The sequence below is a fragment of the Gymnoscopelus microlampas genome, assembly GCF_963454915.1.
Source record: "Gymnoscopelus microlampas genome assembly, chromosome: 3".
In the NCBI taxonomy this organism is placed as follows: Eukaryota; Metazoa; Chordata; class Actinopteri; order Myctophiformes; family Myctophidae; genus Gymnoscopelus; species Gymnoscopelus microlampas.
In genome coordinates, this window is record NC_139940.1 from 26,970,596 (window position 1) to 26,992,035 (window position 21,440).

General features: G+C 41.3%; 1 protein-coding gene across 4 annotated transcripts in view; it reads right to left on the minus strand.

The window, feature by feature from the left end:
- The window catches only part of dennd4b (DENN/MADD domain containing 4B), a 48,976-nt gene extending 28,028 nt beyond the window's left edge, over positions 1 to 20,948 (minus strand). For 3 of the 4 annotated variants that reach the window (XM_084053321.1, XM_084053320.1, XM_084053318.1), the window contains exons 1-2: positions 20,813 to 20,948; positions 1,889 to 2,227 (exon numbers count right to left, since the gene is read on the minus strand). In XM_084053321.1, coding sequence (XP_083909447.1) covers positions 1,889 to 2,208 — 320 coding nt within the window. In that variant the 5' untranslated portion in view covers positions 2,209 to 2,227; positions 20,813 to 20,948. Of the gene's footprint in view, positions 1 to 1,888; positions 2,228 to 9,532; positions 9,658 to 20,812 lie in introns of those variants that run through there. The other variant, XM_084053319.1, reaches the window with a different exon arrangement.
- Positions 20,949 to 21,440: the final 492 nt, after the last annotated feature.

Here is a 21,440-nt window from a genome sequence, read left to right on the forward strand (position 1 = left end):
CTTCTGTTGTTCGCATATCTCGAGAACCGTCCAACTTCAAAAAACGCACGACTTGCATCGTTCTCGAGTAGGCCGGTTTACCGGTCTGTTATTCAAACTGCTCACATCAGACAGAATTGTATGGACTACATACTATACTATGCCGTCTACTCCCCTGTGGACCGCTTCATGTTATAAATAAAACATAATACAATAAAACTGCTCACATAACATTAAGTCTTTGCTCACTTGCCATGCTCTGACCCAGTTAGGCTACAACTAGGCTACAACTACACGTGTAATTTGCACAAGTTACTTTCTTTTTCATCTATCTGAAGCCTAATTTATGCTACACCGTGACAACGTATGAATCTGGGTCCAAGATCCAGAGGAATAACCTGTCGTTTGCGGCAAAGCTTTCAAGGGAGAGAGAATGTGCCATGGAAGATGGTTTGGAATGATACAGCGCTTCTGGCCAGTCGTTCCCACATTCATTGGCCAATTATATTAATTACATTGCTGTACATTTGTGCTCACACATTATGACTGTTGTATTTGCAGGAATCAACTGAAATATGCGCAATTCCCAAAATCTGCACCAAAATTCAGGCCTTGGAAGGGCAGAGAGATGAGAGACATGCGAGCCATGACGGGAGTCAGATTCAAACTCGGGTCCAAGCTGATTAAAATGTGCATTAACTGGCTGAGACACAAGGCACCTACATTTTAAGCATTTACTGTAAGTTACACTTAAAACATCGAACAACTCAATTAGCATAACTGTATGAGCTTAAATTCCTACACCACCAAGACTGCAGGCATCCAACAGCAAGGAGTAGAAGAGGCATCGCCTCAGTACTCTCACAAAACAGTTTTCATACTCTTTTCCTTGAATTTCCATGTTTTAAAGTGTGTTAGGGTAAACAAAATGAAAGCCATGAAAGGACAGTAAGAAAGGTTTTCTTTGCTTTCCAATTCTGAGTTTACTCCTGTTTTGCCTGCGTGCCTTGCACTGTACTTTCAAGCCAGCTGTGTGGTTTATACGCACACTTGATTGGCTGTATGTTGTGTTAGTTGTGTAATTACATTACAGCACCCACAATGGCAACACCTAATTCAGTCATGGCACATATTTGTAGTTTTGCCAAAGTAGCCCTAGGTTATATTAGGTTATATATTTAAACCTGTGTTGGTAGCATTAAACCACATTACATTTCCCTGGATCTTGAAAGAACAGAGACAGGGCTCTGGAATGTTCTCATCTGGTCAGATTTTGCCATTCGATTTTCCAATTCAATTTTCTTACCCTGGTGCCTCAATAAAATGGTAGAGCTCCACTCATGCTCTCTCTCTCTCTCTCTTCGCATCTTAGCCTGACAGAGAATTCAGCGGTCTAATTGCACGAGAAAGAAGTCATTGGCAGTTTGGCATTGGCAAGATAGACGCTTTGTTCATAAAGTAATATTTGATTCATTCAGTCAAAATAATGACTCAAATTCCAAGGTCCAGTTGAACTAGGCTTGCGCAGTCTTACTATAAGTTGCCTCATGACACAGCATCCAGCAATCATTGATATCTTTTTCCGAATGCAAATTCTTCAATTCTTCAAATTAGCTCTTTAATATTATTTTGATTAGGTATATGATATGTGAGATGATCACCGTGAATGATTTCTGATTAACAGCACATGCCTCAGTTAAAGTGTACAAGACCAAAGCAAAGAGTATATCAAATATATATTTCTTCCACATCTTCAAGCTGAAACAGATATCCTTAGTGCTGCAGAAGGAATCACGTCCTCTATTACTGCAATAATTCATATTTATATATCCCTATCCAAGCACATCCAACTGCCCTGTTTGCATGCATCTGAATACTATATCAATGATGTGTGTGGGTGCATTGTTACCCCAGATCTAATATGGGTGGTTTGTCTCGACCCCGTCGGTAGCAGAGGTACAGATGAGGGTTGTTTATGAGGCCGGCGCTCAGCTCTGCCGGGTGTCCACTGGGGGTCCTCTCGATGCAGGTGAAGCCCTCTGGGACCTCCTCTCCAAGGCCGCGAGCGATCACAGCCAGGTCCGTGATGGAGTCCACCGCCCTGGCCAACGAACCGGAGGAAGACAAGGAGTTCTTTCCATCCTCGTCCAGGGGCGTCCAGGAGCCCGACGGGTCGAGCCCCGCCACCACAAAGTAGTCCACCAGCTGGGGGCATTTCTCCTCTGTCATGCCGCCTGTCTGCAAACCACTACGAGATGGAGAAACAGATAAAGAAATAGAGACAGGAGGGAGAAAGAGAGAGTGTGAGACAAAGACAGAGGCAGAAAGGAGAGAATGAAAGTGAAACAGAAGGAGAGTTACAAAGCTTAGCTTGTAATTTGGGGCAATTTCTGTCTTACAGGGAGGAAACGTGGCTGGTCTGTGATAACTTAGCATTTACTGCAGTTAGTTCAGATCTGTTTAGAAATCCAGGTGCTTGTTACTGTATAAGCAGATGGCAAACTAAATAAGCTTCTAAATTCATATAACCACAAAAGCTCTACTTCATTTAGAGCAAATCAGTGAGAGTTAAAAATGGGTTTGGCCTCAGCCACCCTCTACAATTCAACATGACAGTTATACCACACTCTGCCTGCACAGGGAGCATGTAACGTTTCCTCTGGCCACCTATCTTAACCACTTTCAGCCATACGTGGTTATTTTGGGCATGTAATCATAGACGGACATTTTTCAACAACAAAAAATCTAAACCATTTCAAATATTCTGCAAACAGTTTAACAGAAATAGCAGATCTACAAGTTCACAATGTGTAGCATTGTGAACTTGTCAGTACTGGAATTTCCTCATTTCGACCACTCAAGACCACTTGGCCTTTTGGGGGCACAAACTAAGAATTCAGAATCTCAACACAAGAAACCGCTGTTTAAAAACTGTATGACAGGAAAGATCGGCTAAATTGACAACTCACACACTCAGACATATCACCTGGTAACTTGCCACATGCACACATATACACAAAAGGCAGACATAATGTATAGTCCAAAGACTCCGCCCTGACTTGTGGTTTGGGTCAGGAGTAAACGTCAATGAAACAAACCATTAACATCAATCAAACATGGTTTCACAGAAACATACAAAAGAGCTAAAGAGACAAACTGCACTAAGATAAGCTAAGACAAAATAAGAAGCCTTCAGCAGTAGCAACATCAGCGTAACACAGTGAAGGGAGAGAAAGAAAAAGTATATTTTAATTGTGCAACGTAAGGCATAACCATTATGTGCAGAAACCTTGTGAATATACTATAGCAGCAAATGGCAACAGCTACCATGTATTTATACTACCGGTATACACATACAGTACAGTAGCAGCAGTATTTGCAACATCATCATAACATTAAAGAAAGATTTGCATATTTTGCAAATAGTCATATTTTGAGTGTTGTGCCCCCTTTTCTTTTTCAATGAGATATTTGAAGACAGCATCTCTGGCTGTTTTAACCTAACTGCATTAAAGCAGACATATTTAGATGTTGTCAGACTAGCATCAATCCGCATTAACTATCAGCTGATTGGTCTTCTGATTGGACACAACGTAACATTGTTTCTGATTGCTTTGCAACAATGACTGCTGGCAAAGTAATGGAGATTCTGATTGAATCGCAGTTCCACTGATACAGTATCACACAGACAAACACACACACAGCATGAGTCATTAATTTTTCGCACCTGCCACCCCGCTCCGCCCCTAAGCGAGTAAGTCAGCCTGGAGGTCAGCCATCAGCCAACGCATCCCCTGCTCTGTCCATCCCATGATTAACCACCCACACACTCCTCATCCAATCAAAAAGGAAGTGGTTGTATGGTAAGCTGATATCATTCCTCCCTTCCCCTTAACCTCCTCCACCCAATCCAATGGGACCTAAACTGTCAGGACACACATTTATATGATGCATCGAACGAACACTGCAAAAACAGAAATGAGGACATTAAGACACAATGAACACAGAAAGAGCGTGTTGGGGCTGAGGGGACGAAAGAAAAAGAAGAGGAAAGAGATGGAGAGGAGATGGGAGAAAATTAGAGAAAGGAGAGTGAGTTGGAGTCCCCCTACATTGCTTAGTTACAAATCAATGTGTAATTAAACTGAAGAGCAGAGGTCAGTTGGGATCGCACTTGAATGATGGTAGTAGTAGTGGTGTGTGAGCAAAAACGTGCTGTCGTCATAGAAAAAGCACACTTATGTAACGTGGAAGACTATCTCTCTTTAGACAATTTCTCTATATCCCCCGCTCACATTTTTCACATTCTTGCTCCTTCTGAGTCCCTCATTCATTCAGTCCAACTCTCTCTCACCCATCACTTACATTTCATTTCTCTATCTTTCATTGTGACTCTCTCACTTTCTTTCTCAGTGGCACTCTCTGTTTTATTTGTAAAAAAAAATAAACACTAACTTTCGGCTTCTCCTGGTCTATTTGTTTGCCAGTCTTTGCTTTATTTAGAAAAAGACTGCGGAGAAAAACATGGGGAAGGACATGCAACTCAGGGCTCCTGTCGGAATTGAACTAGGTGTGTCTGTCATCTCCCGGTGCTCTCTCACAGTGTGTACTGAAAAATAGAGAAACTATTATAAAGATACTGGAGGTTCGAGGTTCATATCTTTATATGTTCATGTCTATCTTTTTATCTCTTTCTTCATCTCTTTCTCACTCTCTCACTCAGCAGCCTCCAGCTCCAGATTCTCAGGGAACACATTATGTGCACATACGCACCTCAGGTTTGCTCAGTTCTTCTTTGATAAACTACAGTGGATCTGAGCTAGCCTGGTAAACCACCCACGACCGGGTGGTTTACCAGGCTAGATCTGAGGATCAATGAGAGCAAATTGTGAGGAGACAGAGGAACTGAGAATGACACAGAGAGAGATGGAGTTTGAGAGTTTAGGAGACTGAATGACTGACTGGTGTGATACACAGGGGAGAGCAGAGAGACAGTGGGTTGCAGATCATGAACTAAAGGAGGATGAAAGTGTCAAGCGGACTGAAAATAATTAAAAGCCATTTAGTATCAGAGCACACACACTCTAAATCATTCAGCAGTGCTGGGTGATTGAATACACCAGAACATGGGAAGATGAGGAACCAAAACTTAAACCTACGTAAAACTGCTGCCGGATACTGCTGGGTGTTTGATTAATAATCATATAAAACAAATTAATAAATAAATACGCTTTCCTGCTTTATGAAGACTGTGCCATTCCCGTAATCTCTTTACATCCTGTCTAAAGTACATACCCTTGGATTAATGTAAATCCCTACTGCTCGCCCACACATAAGAGCTGGGAAATGAACAGTGACCACTAGCAGGGAATTTCTGTTGCACAGGCTGTAGCAGGTACATTTATTCCATCTGCCACTATGGCTGGTGATAGTCCACTGTTGAGTTGCTTGATTGGACTAAGTGAAGTTAAACTAAAGAGACACGTGGCCAATTATGATCTTCGTGCCTCTGACACTACAGTACTTGCACACATTGCCTTGTACACATTGGCACATCTGGGGGAAATTAAAAAGGAGGATGCCATGTTCTGTGATTCACTGGACCTAGACATGCTGTGTAATGTCATTTGTTTTCAGTTTGATTCCATTGATTTGATATAATAATAAAAAAGTAACGGTTTTAGACATACAAGGTTTCCACCGGACAGCAACGATGTATTATATGCAGTACATTTTGGAAATCGTGGTTGAACAGCTAAATCCTCCCTGCACCAACATTTCCCAATCCCATTATTCTCATCAGGAGTGAAAGTAACACTACCTTGCTGCTGACTGACCACACCACAACAACAAATACAGGGGCACTTTTATCATCAATCAATATATACATTTAATGTTATATTTAGAACTAGAAGGCTTCCAGAACATTGCAAATAGTATATCTGGTTTTGAATGCTATACATTTACAATGTCTAGCCAACAGGCCAATATTGTACCAAGTAGAGTCAATACAGTATATCAAACTAGCTACTTCCTCCACTCCTCTGCATTACTCTGCAGTTCAAACTGATCAATTCTGCCACCTGTGTTCACTTTTTAATAGACAGACAGATGCCATTTATTTAGCATTGCCAAAAAAAGGAGCGGAGCTACAACCCTATGAGACTCGGTCAACTATAGATTTTAATGGGCCATTTGATGTGAATGAACTTGTAAAATACTGTATGAACTGCGTGGACATGGCTGGCGGTGGGATAATGGAGAGTTTCCATGTTGAGTTTGTCAGGATGCAGAAAGAGGAGGAAGTGGGGCAGCCAGTGGGGAGTCAGTAAGTCATTCACAGTTACTGACATTAACTATTAAAAAGTGAAAGTTAAACAGCCGCTAAAAAGTATTTTGACAGAGTGAAAGGGGAGGAAGTGTACCCACTACCCAGGCATAGGATTCAGTGATCATCAGCAAACAGGAAATGTACATGCAGCCTGTTTCCTGTTCCATTCCCAGTGGTCCTCGGTAACTTCCTAGTGACATGGAACAGATGACAGCTCTTCAGTTTGGCAATAAAACAGGTCCCTGAGATATTAAACTACACCTCCATGAAGGTACGTTACAATATCTGTACTAAGAAGACAGTGTTGATATCACAGGCAGCAATATTGGCATAGAACCACATGCCACGTTACAATAATACACATTACGTACACAAATACATACTGAAAACAAATATTTAACTTTTTATTACACTGTACAATGAGTACAGTACTGAGCTATTGCTTATGTTTGTTAAAGGAGTAGTTCACCCCAAAGAAAATCGTATTTTCTATCAATTACACACCCCATGAAGCATTGAAGATTTCTTGTTTTTTATCGCATTCTTAAGCCAATAATTTGATGACCGGTGGTCTCTCCAGTAGGAGACTCAACAAGTCTCCGCTGGTCATCAAATTATTGCAATAAAAACAAAATAATCTCAGTGAATTCGAGGCTTCATGGGGTGTGTAATTGATAGAAAATAAGTAATTTTGTGGATGAACTACTCCTTTAAAGGATGAAGACATGGTAGAATGGCAATTTAGAGACAAAGCTTTTAACTTAAAGCATGGACAATAAGTTTAATGCTTAAGTGTACCTATTGTATATGCTTATCTTCAAAGATGTTTATTTCTGTTTTTATGAGGGAATGCAGACAGTTTGTTTCTGTCTTTGGGTGGGGTCTCTTCCTCTAAATCTGTACCTTTTTGAGTAATCAATCATATCTGCTCTGCTCAGAGTAGGGCTGGGCAATGATTCTATATTATATTGATATTGTTAAATGAGACAAGATCTTGTCCGGGATTTTAGATACTGTAATATTGTGATATGGCATGAGAGTTGTCTTTTCCTGGTTTTAAAAGGCTGCATTATTATAGTAAAGTGCTGTAAATATGTATGCTATATAAATATAGTGCTGTATAGCTTCCTTGACTGGTAATAGCTATCATTTGCCTTTACCCACTTAATTATTAGCTAGACGTTACTGATGATTATTTAACAAATGTCTCATGTGTAAATATTTTGTGGAAGCACCAATAGTCTCCTCCACAATAATATTAGATTTTGTCCATATTGTCCAGTGCTGGTACAGAGCAGATGATCGCTCATACTAGGCACAGATACGGGGGGAAAGTTGTATTCAAATAAAAAACATTGCTCAGACTTAAAACCTATTCTGTTCAACTTGTTTGGTCAACATGTACAATCATAAAGACACTGAAAGGATACAATTAAAAAGTGTATTTTATCACGTCATATCGCCAATGAGGTTCTTGTAACCTATGCCTACTGGCCATTTATCTAGCATCCAGTGTATTCCTGAACCGTTCATCCAGGATACAGTCAGGGAGTTGTCTAATAAACTGTTAAATAGACTTTTAGCAAGGTCATGTTTTGAGCTGAATTTGCTAAAGTCATCATGGTTGGTTCCTCTTTTTGAGAGTGGCCAATTTGGGTGGCCGATGAACACGTGTCCACATGCGTGTGCAAAGGCGCGTTCACATATTACACTCACACTGGAAAACCCCTTTGAAATGCACTAGATTGCCCCATGGATTGGACAGACAGTTTCTATGTTTGTTTCAGTTAGCCTACAGTCAGCCAAACAGAGCAGGGAATCAATCTGTCAGATGGTACAGAGAACTCAGCTTTCACAGCTCTGCCCACATCCTGACACACTAGACAAACTGTGACATGCGAAAGACCGTTGTCATGGGGGGTGGGGGGTCATAATCCAGACCAACAAACCATAAGAGAGATGGTAGTGTCAGTGTCTTGCTCAAGGACACTGACAAGACACATGGCAGTTATGGAAACATATTTCGCTGTTGATCTGAAAGACTGGCAGGTGTGACAGATGAGTGTTAAGTGAGAGGCCTCGAACCGAGGTCGAGATGCAGTGCTTTTTGTGAGATTCTCCTGATGTCCAAAGAGGAAATCAGTGTATCCTCCTGTCCTCCTCCACAGGGAGTTGCAGGGACAGACACAGAAGACCAGTAGCGCAAGGACACCTCAACAAAGAAAATCTATAGAAGGGTCACCTGGGATTGAACCCAAAACCTTGCAATCTAGGAGGATATCTCGAACCATGATATGGTACAGTACTACAACATCCTCTATCTCACTTCCCTCAAGAGTGACCATAAGCGTCATTCCTTTCTACGCCGTACATTTGAATCGTAAATCACATGAATATATCCAGAGGCGTACATACTGTAGATAGCTAGATCCTGTGGGGGATCACACAGATGTGTATAATGTAACACTAATGCAAGTGTACAGTACCGGGTACCGGGGCTACCCATTATTCCGATAAGTGGAGACAAATGTTAGATTAGTGTGAGGTTAGGGTTAGGCATAGTTTTTTGTAAAGTTACGGTTAGGGTTAGACTTAAGTAATAATGCGCGCCATCGGACTAATGGTACTTCAATCGAATCAATGGACCGTCAGACTAATGGCATGGCACCCACGTACTAAGCAGATTGCAGGGAAAAGATTGGAGATTTCTTTTACAATTTATTTTCAAAATGATAAGAACATTTCATAAGCCCATTGCTGAATTGGTATACAGGGTACAGCAAGCTAGTTCCACTCCCAGCAGGTGTCACCTGTTACACTAATATGTCAAGACAGTTATGTCTGGAACTAAGCAGACACGTCTGTCCTGATGAAGGTCTAACGACCGAAACGTCGAATAAAGAGTTCCAGACAGTGTGCGGGTCCTTTTCTTTGATGTCATTATCAAAGATCCCCTTCTGAACATATGCACTTTTTGTCCGACACACCTGTCACCAACCTTTGAGGTGTGCTGTGCATCAGCCTTTTTCTAAAAAGGGTTATGTCAAAACCAATACATCCATTGTCAAATCTGCATGCAAATCAAACATCAATAAATGGCTAAAGCGTCCAGATGCTGTCACTCAGGATTCAAGTTTAGAACCCAATGTCAAAAGGAAAAGAGGCTGGGCAAAAAATATATAGAAGGCAATTCAGTGAAAAATACATTTTATATGGCTTTACCTGTATGCACGGATCCACCACAACCACAGTGTTTTCTACATATGTCGAAAAGGGATACACAGCTTTTACGGGTCCCTAATTCTAGCATCCTACCAACAACAGAAACAAACATACTCACTGAATGATGAATCTTTCTTTTTGGTAAGTCTTGTCTTATGTTTATGGCGGCCTACCTTAATCTTCCTCTGAATGAAGAGGCATGGTTTATGACAGGAAGTGGTAACTGTCACAGGAAGTCAACAGGCGTATGAGAGAAAAAACACCACGTTTCATTTTTATTCTGATTGTGTTAAGAAAACCAACTCTTCACCGGTTGGTGTCTACTGTTTGGTTTTCATGGGGAGATTAGCAAGTACTGTATTTGACAGTGAAGGTGTGTATGTGTGCGTCACTAGTGCGTGAGGTTGTTTGTACTTTTCTAACCAACAGCTGGTGCAGACCATTTCACAACTGGGATACAGGTGTAATTAACTTTAGTTTTTATCTTTGGCAGCGTGGTTCATGTACACAAACTGTTTGTGGGGGACCAACTTTTACTAACCCCCTGCCTCCTCCATGAAAAACCCTATAAAGAAATAGGGCTTATAATGTATTTTTGTACATTTGAGTCCCAGGGAGACAATAAATGTCTCTTTTGGGTCTCAAGATAAAAGGTTTGGGAAACACTGCCCTAAGAGGAAGGCCAAACAGCTAGTGAGGTACTGTTCAGTTTCTGCTATTATTGGTAGCCACTCAATTTGTAGGAGACGCCGCTATCTGTACTCTTGACGTGGTTACTGTATGTTATCTCTCATCATGTGTGCCATCATCCTGTCAGTATTTGACTTCCTGGTTGCCAATCAGGTACTTCTGCAACCGACTGTCCCTCAATGTCAAATTGCATTATTTATTACGTGTTTATGTCCTTGGCATACTTGTGTATGGACATAAACAAATCATTTAATTTCATGAGTGAGTGAGTGAGTGAGTGAGTGAGTGAGTGAGTGAGTGAGTGAGTGAGTGAGTGAGTGAGTGAGTGAGTGAGAGTGTGTGTGTGTGTGTGTGTGTGTGTGTGTGTGTGTGTGTGTGTGTGTGTGTGTGTGTGTGTGTGTGTGTGTGTGTGTGTGTGTGTGTGTGTGTTCCTAAGTGTCATTGGAGACTGTTACATGGGATCCACCCTTCTACACTTCTGGTGCTGCCGGCTCTAGATAAGGGTTCTGCAATCTCACGAGTGGTCTGGTTACAGAGTCCCTGTTGGGAGCGTAGACATTGGCTACCCTCACCCCCTGTAGAACTACATCTTTAACTAAGTACAGGTATGTAGAGGAAAGAAGAATGTCATTTAGAGAGAGGACAATATGCACATTTCTTTCTTGTCAGGATGTAACAGAAGAGAGGGAGTGACCCTCCTGTCCTGAATGCAATGGGAAGGACACTGACAAAGTGCTGACAGGCCAGGGGGGAGAAAGCTGCTGAAAAGCTTACATTAATTCTAACCATTTCCAGTTGCTGTAAGAGTCCATTTGGGTAAATGTTTACACTCTGTGTTAAATTAATACTGTGGATTTTACTGCTGTACTGAGGGCGGCTAGACTATATGAGGCTGACTCAGATCAATTCACTTTGCAGTTGGCGGATCCGATATGGAAACAGTCATGTGTGTATGTGTATGCAAATTACCAGATACAGTAGGCAGGCTCTAGACTGGATTTGAGCACTGAACAGAAACCAGACTTTCCACAGGTACTGCGGAAAGCCTGATGGCGCAAGGATAAATGAGGCCAACAGCATTAACAGGACAGGTATAGTTTTGGGGCTTTTGCAAAACAGTCTGTAGGCTTGCATGCATGTGTGTGCCACACACTGCCACTGGTGCAGAGATGTGCTAGCTGGTACAGTGTCACACACTAGGCCAAAGGCCCTGCCACCAACCATGTCTCCCCCAAACACAGGGGCTGGCTGGGCACAATGTCCTTTTGTCTTCCCCTTGGTCTGAGCGACACAGCACATGACCACATTAGGGTCATACATTGACTCACACACACACACAATGGTAGTACCACTCCATGTGGTCAGCCAATGAGCAGATCACAAGTGGACTCGCTCTCTGACAGCAGCAGGCATCACTTGTTGGAGTGAAGCTTGGCTCTTATTCTCTGAGATGTGTCAAACATGGTGACACATCGGTCTTTGTATCCTTGTGCGCAGCCACCAAAATATTATCTTTGCAACAGTTCAAAGACTTTATCAGATCCCATCATAGTGCATTCACACTTCATCTTCAAATGCTCACCACGGTTTCTGCCGGCATTCATTCACTTTTTTCTGTCACTTCCTTTCCACCTTTTAACAGTGTTGATGTCCTGATAGCATCACAATCACAAATATATAGAGTTCCACTCACAGTACAAGTCTGACCATTGCCATATCTAGTTTTGAAGAGCAGATACAAATGTAAGATATCTGAGTGAGCAGTGTCTGAGATTTACTGGTCACTTAATATGTCAGGAAACTGATCAGATGATTAAGCCTAAATAAAGAATGTATTAAAATGTGTCCATAACCTTAGACACCAATGCAGAAATGCATAAAGAGCTGCTACCAGCAGCTCTCTTCCACATCCACACAGTCCCTGATGACAAGTCTCACTTCAGAAAACAAGACTAGGCAAACGTATCATATAATTTCATCCAGAGACTGGAACCTGGATACAACCAGCCAACAACCCTCCTTATTTCTGATGATGAAATCTAATGCCTATTATGGTTAAGTCATTCTTACGAAAATGAAACAAATAGGGCCCGGGCTACACGTATATGGATATTTTTCTAAAAATGCTAATTTTTGTGAACGTTTGGGCCTCTCATCCGACACCAAAACTGACATTTTTGTAAATGGTTAAAAAAAGTGAATAATTTCCAAATGATGATGTCACAGCTTAATTCGTGCCGAATTTAACAGATGAGCGTTCCTGACCTGCTTCTGATCGGGAATGCGCTTCCATTTATAACGCGTTTCTGCGTTTACGTGTGTGTACTGTACAGAGATAGTTTTGTCGTGTAGACAGGGGGCACAGTCAATGATGTCACGTTTTCCCCAGACAGAAAGTTGTTTAACTTGAGGAAGAATATAGTTGTACAGCAGTCACAAAACTGATAGGATCAAATGTTTGAATAATTATTATTTTAATCAATCAAGACAGTCAACTTAACTAAACAATGACTGTGCTTATGATAAGCTTTCAATTAATTTCACAAACCATAGCACTCCTTTTCATTAGCAAAAAAAAGCAAAAGTATTTTCAAATTTGATTATTTTATGAAAATATATAACCGTTTAATAAACGATTACATCGATTATTTAGACCACTATTTTGTTTCATACCATCGTCATCCACAGTGCTTTCTTCTCCTAGCCATGTCTCTCCCTCTCACTTCCCAAGGCTGGTAAAAGCAAAAGGGGAGGTCAAGAACAAATCCCAGACAGACCGCATCGTCAGTCTCCTGTAACTAAGGCAGTGCCACAATATTGTCAGTGGTGTCGAAATCCGACCCTCGCGTTACCTCAGAGTAACGTGTGACACACCGCTGTCCAGAGTTAAGACGACAGAACATTCTGGCAGGTTCAACCAAAGCCCCAGTGGTGCAGTGCGGGCAGCGACGCTGTGATGAACATGCTGCCACTGGGACCATCCCTTTTAGCCTTGTCCTGAAAAGTGTTGATTCTGCTGTGTCTGAAAGGCCACGTGGCCTGGTACAGGCTTGTTGGCTGCGCCACAGAAATGGTTACGCCAGGCACATCTATTTAAAGCCTGCTTAGAAAACACAGAGTCACAGACCCTCGCTTGGAACAGCTTCAGTAGTTTATTGTTGATCCCTATACTCGTGGGAATCTAATGTTAATTAGCAGCTACATTAGAAAGTGCAGAAAACAATCATAATCATCCTGGAGGAGAACATCTCCGACTGCCCCCTTAAAACCGAGTTGAAGCGGTTCACACATCGATGTGAAACAAGAGAAAACTAAAATATTTGACTGTCATAAATAGTGGAGTCAGCCAACATGACTGGAGACTCCTGAAGATGGGTTTTCAGTATTTATTCAAATTGCATTGAATGCCATTATGCTTTGGTCATGCTATGGTTGCATAAATAAATGGCAAATTTGTCAATATGACAGTTCAGCTTATCTGTCTCTTATTTGCCATAGATTGAACGTTGGCAGGAGGCCTGGTTTCATCCCCTTCTGCGTGACCCAACTAGTAGGCCTCCTCGTGACCCCCACAGACAGGGTGGATTGCAACTCCTCTGCGGAGCCCCATGGCACCCACGGCATTCCATTCCCTTGAAAATATATATCACAAATCTGAAGACAGTGATGGGTCAAGTGAGGAAGCAATATGAGGACACTGTAGTATTCTGATTTGGTGCAATCGATCACAAAAGTCATATTGAAAAGACAAGTAAACCGTAGACCAAGGTGTCTGTCTGTCTGTCTGTCTGTGTAACATATCCAGAGGTATACATAAATTGCTAGATCTAGATCTTTTCTGTAGCATCATGGTTAAAGGACCGCACTAACATTAAAAAGACATGGGTTCCATTTTCACTGGGGCAACTAATGTCATGATGGCATGTTATGTGTGTTACAGAATTCACATGTGAACAATACAGGATTAATGTAGCAGCAAATAATTCCACACAATGTATTTGTCACAAGTAGCAAGCAAGGCAAAATTGAAGACTAGAAATGTACGAATATTTTGCCACAGATGGATGGTGACTAAATGTCTTTAGTCAATGGAGCCAAGACTTTGTTAATACCACACTACAGACACTGTAGTGCACAACTATACACTATATACTACATATATTTACTTTTGTGACAGTGACATGTGAAGGACAACAGCATCTCACACAGTACAAAGGGACAGGGCAAACATAAACAGGTTGTCACTCTGCAGTACCTGCATACATACTCAGTCACCAACATTAAGGCACCATGAAATACTGTGTCTGCTAACACAGTGGTTCCCAAACTTTTTCATGTGAAGGACCCCCAAATTGACCCTTATTAGCCCGCGGACCCCCATTTGAAAAGATAAGCCAGGGACCCCCATAAGAGAAGATTTTTAAGGCTCTCTAGCAGTGATTCTCAACCATTTTAATTTCAATGACCCCCAGTTTGACATGCATTAGGGCTACGGACCCCCATATAGGCCTAATGGCATTTATATCTCTGGGACCCCAATTCATATTGTAAAACCAATGTTAATTTAACTCTGAGAGTGTACAAATGGAACCAAATGGACCCGTTAGGGTCCATTTGGTTCCATTTGTACACTCTCAGAGTTACAGTCCCATAAGGGTCCATTTGGTTCCTATCCATCATTTAGCTGGGGACCCCCTGGAACCCCCTCAAGTACCCCTGGGGGTCCCCGGACCCCACTTTGAGAACCAATGTGCTAACACACAGGCAGGTCAATTGTTTACAAACAAAACAATAATAACTAGAAAAAGTGCTCCTCGGAGCACAAGTCTCCGCCAGCAGACTTGTGTTGGGAATGTTGGGAATGTTCTAATTCTTATGTTCTAATTCTTACAAAAAATAGAACATGTTACTGTGTCATAGTAACATGACACAAGTGTCCTATCCGTCTGTATAAGTGTCCTATCCGTCCTGTCTGTATAAGTGTCCTATCCGTCCTGTCTGTATAAGTGTCCTATCCGTCCTGTCTGTATAAGTGTCCTGCTATCCGTCCTGTCTGTATAAGTGTCCTATCCGTCCTGTCTATGTAAGTGTCCTATCCGTCCTGTCTGTGTAAGTGTCCTATCTGTCCTGTCCAATTGTTACAGTATCCGCCATTTCTCAGCCATTTCGTGATTATTCCTGTCTTACCTCACTTTGAAAGAGGCTAAGACTCTTTCAAAGTAACACATGTATTTATAGGCCGCTATACGTCACTAGCCAATCAGATCACACTATTTCACCGTATTGTCACGTGTCATGTGAGGCTTGACCAATGTTAGCTTGGTTGAGGGGGGGGGGGGGGGGGGGCGGAAAGTGAAAACAATGTCTCCTGGCGGAGACAATAAACAAACATTTAAAAAAAGGTGGGGGGGTTGGGAATGTAACAGCTGTAAAGAAAATGTGCCAAAGGTCATAACAATAATGAAAACAGGGCTCTGCTGTGACATCATTTTGTACAACTTGCTGTTGGCTGTGTCAGCTTTAAGTCGGTCAGCCTACTCCCTGTTCCACATTGAGAACTTTATGAAAATCCATTCCACATCCATATACAAACACTTTTGGTATCAAATCAAATGTATTTCTTCAACTTTAACTTGAAACCAGGGTTAAGTGTGCCCACTTCCAACTAAACTGTACTGTGTCTGATCAGAAATTATCCAGGAAGAAAGTAAGTGCCTGCAGACAGACCTGAAACATCCCCAGGCAGAGGGAATCACAAAAATATTGATATCAGTACATTTTAGATAAAATAGATTTAACTTTTTTGCTAATATCAAATTAAGTATTTTGCATGTATAATATGTATTGCACAAACATTTGTATTGTCCTTTTGACTAGAAAAATGGCATCTGTGACAAATCCCCTAATTGTTGAACTTTCCGACGTGTGTCAAATGTTAAAGTCTTAGTTCCTCATTCAACACATCTGTTTTCTCGTCAATTGCATCTGGACAGTTGCCAAAGAAACTAAACTTGTGCTGTGGAAATGAAGACTTTACTTTCTAAATGAGATAGCAAACATTTGATAGCTAAATATAACTATTTTCTTTGTAACTTCAATTGCCAATTTAAGTTATGAGCCAACTTAAAAACTTTACTGGCAGCAATAGGTTTACAGTAAGCCCAAGTCATCCATTTATGAAAATGTTATGCATGTTATCCGTTTATCAAAAGCATAAACACAGCATGTATAAAAAATTAATAGTACAATAAAACTCATTCAAATTACATAGGCAGCATAGTATTCATCTGCCGGAAACTCTATTAAGCCGCCATGTGCTCTGTGGAAACCTAACCTATTCCCTGTTCACCAACCCTCACCGTTGGTGAACACCCTCCTTTGAGAACCTAATCTGAAACTTAACCACACAAAACCCATGCCTAAACTTAACCAGCTGCAAACATTTGATTGGTTGTTGAACCCCTGAGCAATCAGATGGGGTGGAATGTGGAGGGTCCAATGGCTGAATATCCAGCAATTACATAACATCCAGGCTGAGCACATTCCTACGCAAAGAACACAATTCTGATAGATTGGGGTAACTACTGTAGCACTGTAGCACATTGGTTCTCAAAGTGGGGTTCGGGGACCCCCAAGGGTCCTTGGCGGGGTACCAGGGGGTCCCCAGCTAAATAAGTTAATTATTTTATTTTATTAAAGTCACAATCATTGTAACCACTTTAACCATTATTTGTATACTTTGGCTATTCAAAAATAGCAGATATACAAGCTGTAGATGTGCTATTTTTGAAAAATCGTGAAAATGTGCGCAAATCTTTGAATATATGTATTTTTTTAACGCCAACATTTGTAACTCAAATCTTTGCTTCTGGGGGTCCCTGGAACACGAGAATATTTTTGAAGATGGGGGTCCGTGGCCAAATACATATAATTTTGGGGGTCCTTGACATGAAAAAGTTTTAGAACCACTGCTGTAGCAGGAGAGACATTGTAAATACTATAAGTGGAATGTTGAGGAACTAGTTTGGAATAGACAAGACAACGGACAAGAGGAAAGGTTCAGAGACTAGACATGTTATTTCAAGATTGAGCATTCAATAAATCATTTCATTTAACCCCTTGCAACTTGAACTTAGATGAAAGGGGGTGGGGGCTAGGATTCTGTGGCAGGTAACGAAACTACCATTGAGGCATCCTATTATATATCCTATTGTATTCTATAAATCAACTGTTTAAAATTGTGACTTCTGTAATGCATTATGACTGGTGGTGAAAGAAAAGGTATGGTCCTAGATATCCTTCTTTCCGTGACTTGACCATCTCCTTGCGTGACAATTCTGAAACCCAACAGCTGGTGACCAGCAGTGGTGAGCACAGAGCAGCAGTGGCAACTGGCAAGGCTATGGTCAATACCAATTTAGCCTGAGCTGACACCACCACCATCCAACCTGATGTTCGATACCTGATCAGAAACTCTGTTTGTGGAACTGAGATAACCAACAATAGCTTATATCACACTTGGCCTTTGATATTACAGACACCTGGCTTGTCACACTGCTGTTGGCTGCAGGTTGGTAACTTTGAAGTTACAGTAGCTGTTAGATTCTAAATTTTTATTTCATAATAGAAGATGGCCTCCAAACAATAACTGGTGATCAATTTACATAGTGGCTGGTAAAACAGACACACTCACCAGCAAATATTTTTTACCGTCCAGCATTTGTTTAGGGGCTGGTATTGGTTGGTTTTGGAACCCAGTCACCTAACAAATCCTGATCATACTGTACATTATTGTGCTCAGCCCATCCCCCCATGGAGTAACTCTGCTCTATTGTGACAAATACATGGGGCATAGCTGAATGGTTAGAGAGCCCACCTAGAACTCCAGAGGTCCCAGTTACGATTCCAGCTCGAAGTGTCCCTGAGCAAGACACTGCACTCCCCCCTCCATGCTCCTCTGTGGGCAGCACTCAGCTGGGTGAAGCTGAAAACTGAAGTTCCCCCGTGAGAAGTGATAGGTATCAAAAAACAAAAAGAGAGATGGCAAGTCCCAGCATGACAGCTTTCTCAGCTGCACCACCAAGACATGCAGTAGTAGAGGCACTCTGCTCAAACAAGCATGTCTTGTATTGTCCCTATGCACTGTAGATGAGATCCTGTTATTGTACCACGTGCTGTACTGTGAAAATATGTCAGTTATGCAGACCATGTATCCTCACACCAGTGCCACCATGACAAATCACTAGCCATGTATTCAACCTCACAATTAACATGACAAACAGAAAAGAGAAGATAGAGACAGCCAGAGAGTAGTATATTTAGCAGACACTGAGAAGTAGGCCTGCATGTTGGAAAAAGTACTCTCCGGCAACCTTGTCTCAAATCTAGCACCACCAAATTCACTGGGTGGACTTACAGTATTGTTTTTATAAGACACAGCACGTGACAAAATTGATCAATTTAGCACATTCAATAGCCATGGCATATTTCACAAAGTATACAACCTTTTCATGCAGGCTATCCCTCCAAGATGCACAATTATTCAGAAGGTTCAGAGTGTAGGGGCAGCTACAAGTAGGAACCCTGAAGCTGGTTACATTTTACTGTGTAGGAATTAGAGTCTGTCAAATTAGACAAATTAGACAATTTCGGGATTAAAAGGTGTGACCTGTTGGTTTTGATGAGCTCCATAGTAGCACAAGGCCACAAGGACTATGCTTAAGCCCCTTGCCTCCCAGAGATTGATGATGAAACTAAAGCTATTCTCTTCTAGATGACATATTTCATAATTCATAGTAGTAGTGCACTGCTGTGTACACCACTGACAGAGAATTAATACTAGAGTAAAGGATAAAAAAATCAATAATAGTTAAAATGTGTTGCATACAGGGCCTGTTTAGCCTAAATAATGAATAGTATTTCCCCCAATACTAAATCCTATATCATCAAAGGCCATGCATAATTTGTGAGAAATGTATTCAGACTCAGAGCAGCATTATTTTCTGTCTTTTCCCTGCATAGAAATACTTTGTGAGTTGTGACAGAAGAAAAATAGATATTCAAAGAATGTCTTTGCAGCAGTGGGTGGCTGACAGTGATCGACTGTCTAAGAGATAAATCATTTCTCAGTGGTAAAAAGACCAAAATAAATGGATGAAAGATAATGGATGAATGTGAAGCATGTAGGTCTACACTAGCTATATATACACACATATATATACATATATATATACATATATATACATATACATATATACATATATATACATATACATATATATACATATACATATATATATATATATATATATATATATATATATAGTAGGTAAGTTTAATCAATATACTCATGGCACATGCAGTTTTTTGTCTCACTCATGACAACTTCTGAGGAAACTTTCGCACAACATACACCCCATTTAAAATGTTTTGGTACAGAATACCACTGCATACTGCACGGTAGGTGGGGTATTGAAACCAACCTGTGATCTGAATAGTCAATCTTGCGCATTGTGTCATTGGGCTAATAATACTCATTCCTCTCTCGTTCCTCATTTAGGTGGAAAAGTGGAGACCCACTGGAACTCTCCCAAGAGCCCCTGGGGCTTCCCCGACCCCACTTCTATCGATCTAGAGTCTAGAATCTAGACTCTCTAAAGCAACCATATTAGCAAAGATAATACTACATTAGAAGGCGTTCTAAATATCTGCAATCCAAACTAGCATTAATAGACATTCTCATGCATATGCCCTTGCAGCCAATTTAACAGATTCAACAATTAAATGAGTTAACCTATGGTATAGATTCCCTCTAGCCAGAAATAACATAACAATATCATCACTGCCTTCACAGAACTGTCAAAGTGAAGACGAGCAGAAGTGGAGCACAGAAGAGACAGGAAAAATAAAGTCTCACACACACATGACACCACTGTTCAAATAACAGTACTATATCCAGAGCTGCTTTGTACACACGATGGGAACAGTATCGAGGAAATTGTGTGATTTTTTGTGTGAGTTTAGATTTGTTGTATTTGAAGCAGCAATCAGGCCCTTAAGAGGCGGTCACGTTCAATCAACTGAAACGCATTGAGCATTCTGGAGGAGAGTGTTGGTGGGTCAATATAGAAATAGCATCTCAGAACGCTGGTTCTACAAGGACTACAACAAACGCATTTTTAAATCCGTTTCATGTGGTACTTACAGTCGCTAGCTTGAGAAAATACTCCAGCTAGCGCACACACTGTCACACACCCCCATTCAGCTCCGTTCCCTGCCCCCGTTAGCAAATGTCGCTAACCTTAACATGCAGATAACGGCTCTGATATCAGATATATAATACACATTCGTGTCCTTATCTAAAAGAAACACATCAGTATCACCACATTAAATACAGACTTCACCAAACGCCCTGTTAAGAGATGGCTTCACTGTTTAGCTGTTGGGTATTTAAAAATGTCCTACCATTGCGGAGCGCACTGCACGCAATTGTGATTACATGGGGGTCAGTCAACGTTAGCTCGTCAACTTAGCTGGTGATATCTTGCACCAAAATAACTGCACAACATCTGAATATAATGTCGACCGTACCTTGTAGTCTTTGCTGGTAGTTCCGACAGCACACTGGGAGTGTCATGTTTAGGTCATGTTCACAAATACAACGTCCATGGTTGTTGTGTAGTTGTGGTGAACCAGCAGGTTTGTGTGAGCAGAGCCAGTGCAGATGTCGCTGTACTGTAGCGTGTTCTCTCTCTCTCTCTCTCTCTCTCTCTCTCTCTCTCTCTCTCTGCTTTCGTCGTAGGGAAGGGAGGAGTTTCGCTTGCCAAAAAGAACAGATCTACAAGCTATACAGCCTCAGTTACTTAAGTTGTGTGCCCGGTGTCGTGCTCAGTAAATAGCAAATCTACAAGCTCACAACGCGTGATAATTGTTTACCCATCGGCTCGTGCGATATTGAAGGAAAGGAGACACAATAAAAACAGTAGGAAGGAAACTGCTGAGTATTTGTTTTCATTACGCCCAGCGGCCCAGAAGTAGCGTGCATATTGGAGTCATAGATTTTACTTTAAAAAAAATCAATATATATATATTTTTTTTTTTTACATTTTGGACAAAATAGTCAATTTTACATCGAGGTGCCCATAAGTCCCTAGTGCCCACTTATCCTAGCCGTTACCGTGCGTGTAAATGTATCGATGTGTCGTGGTGAATACCAAAA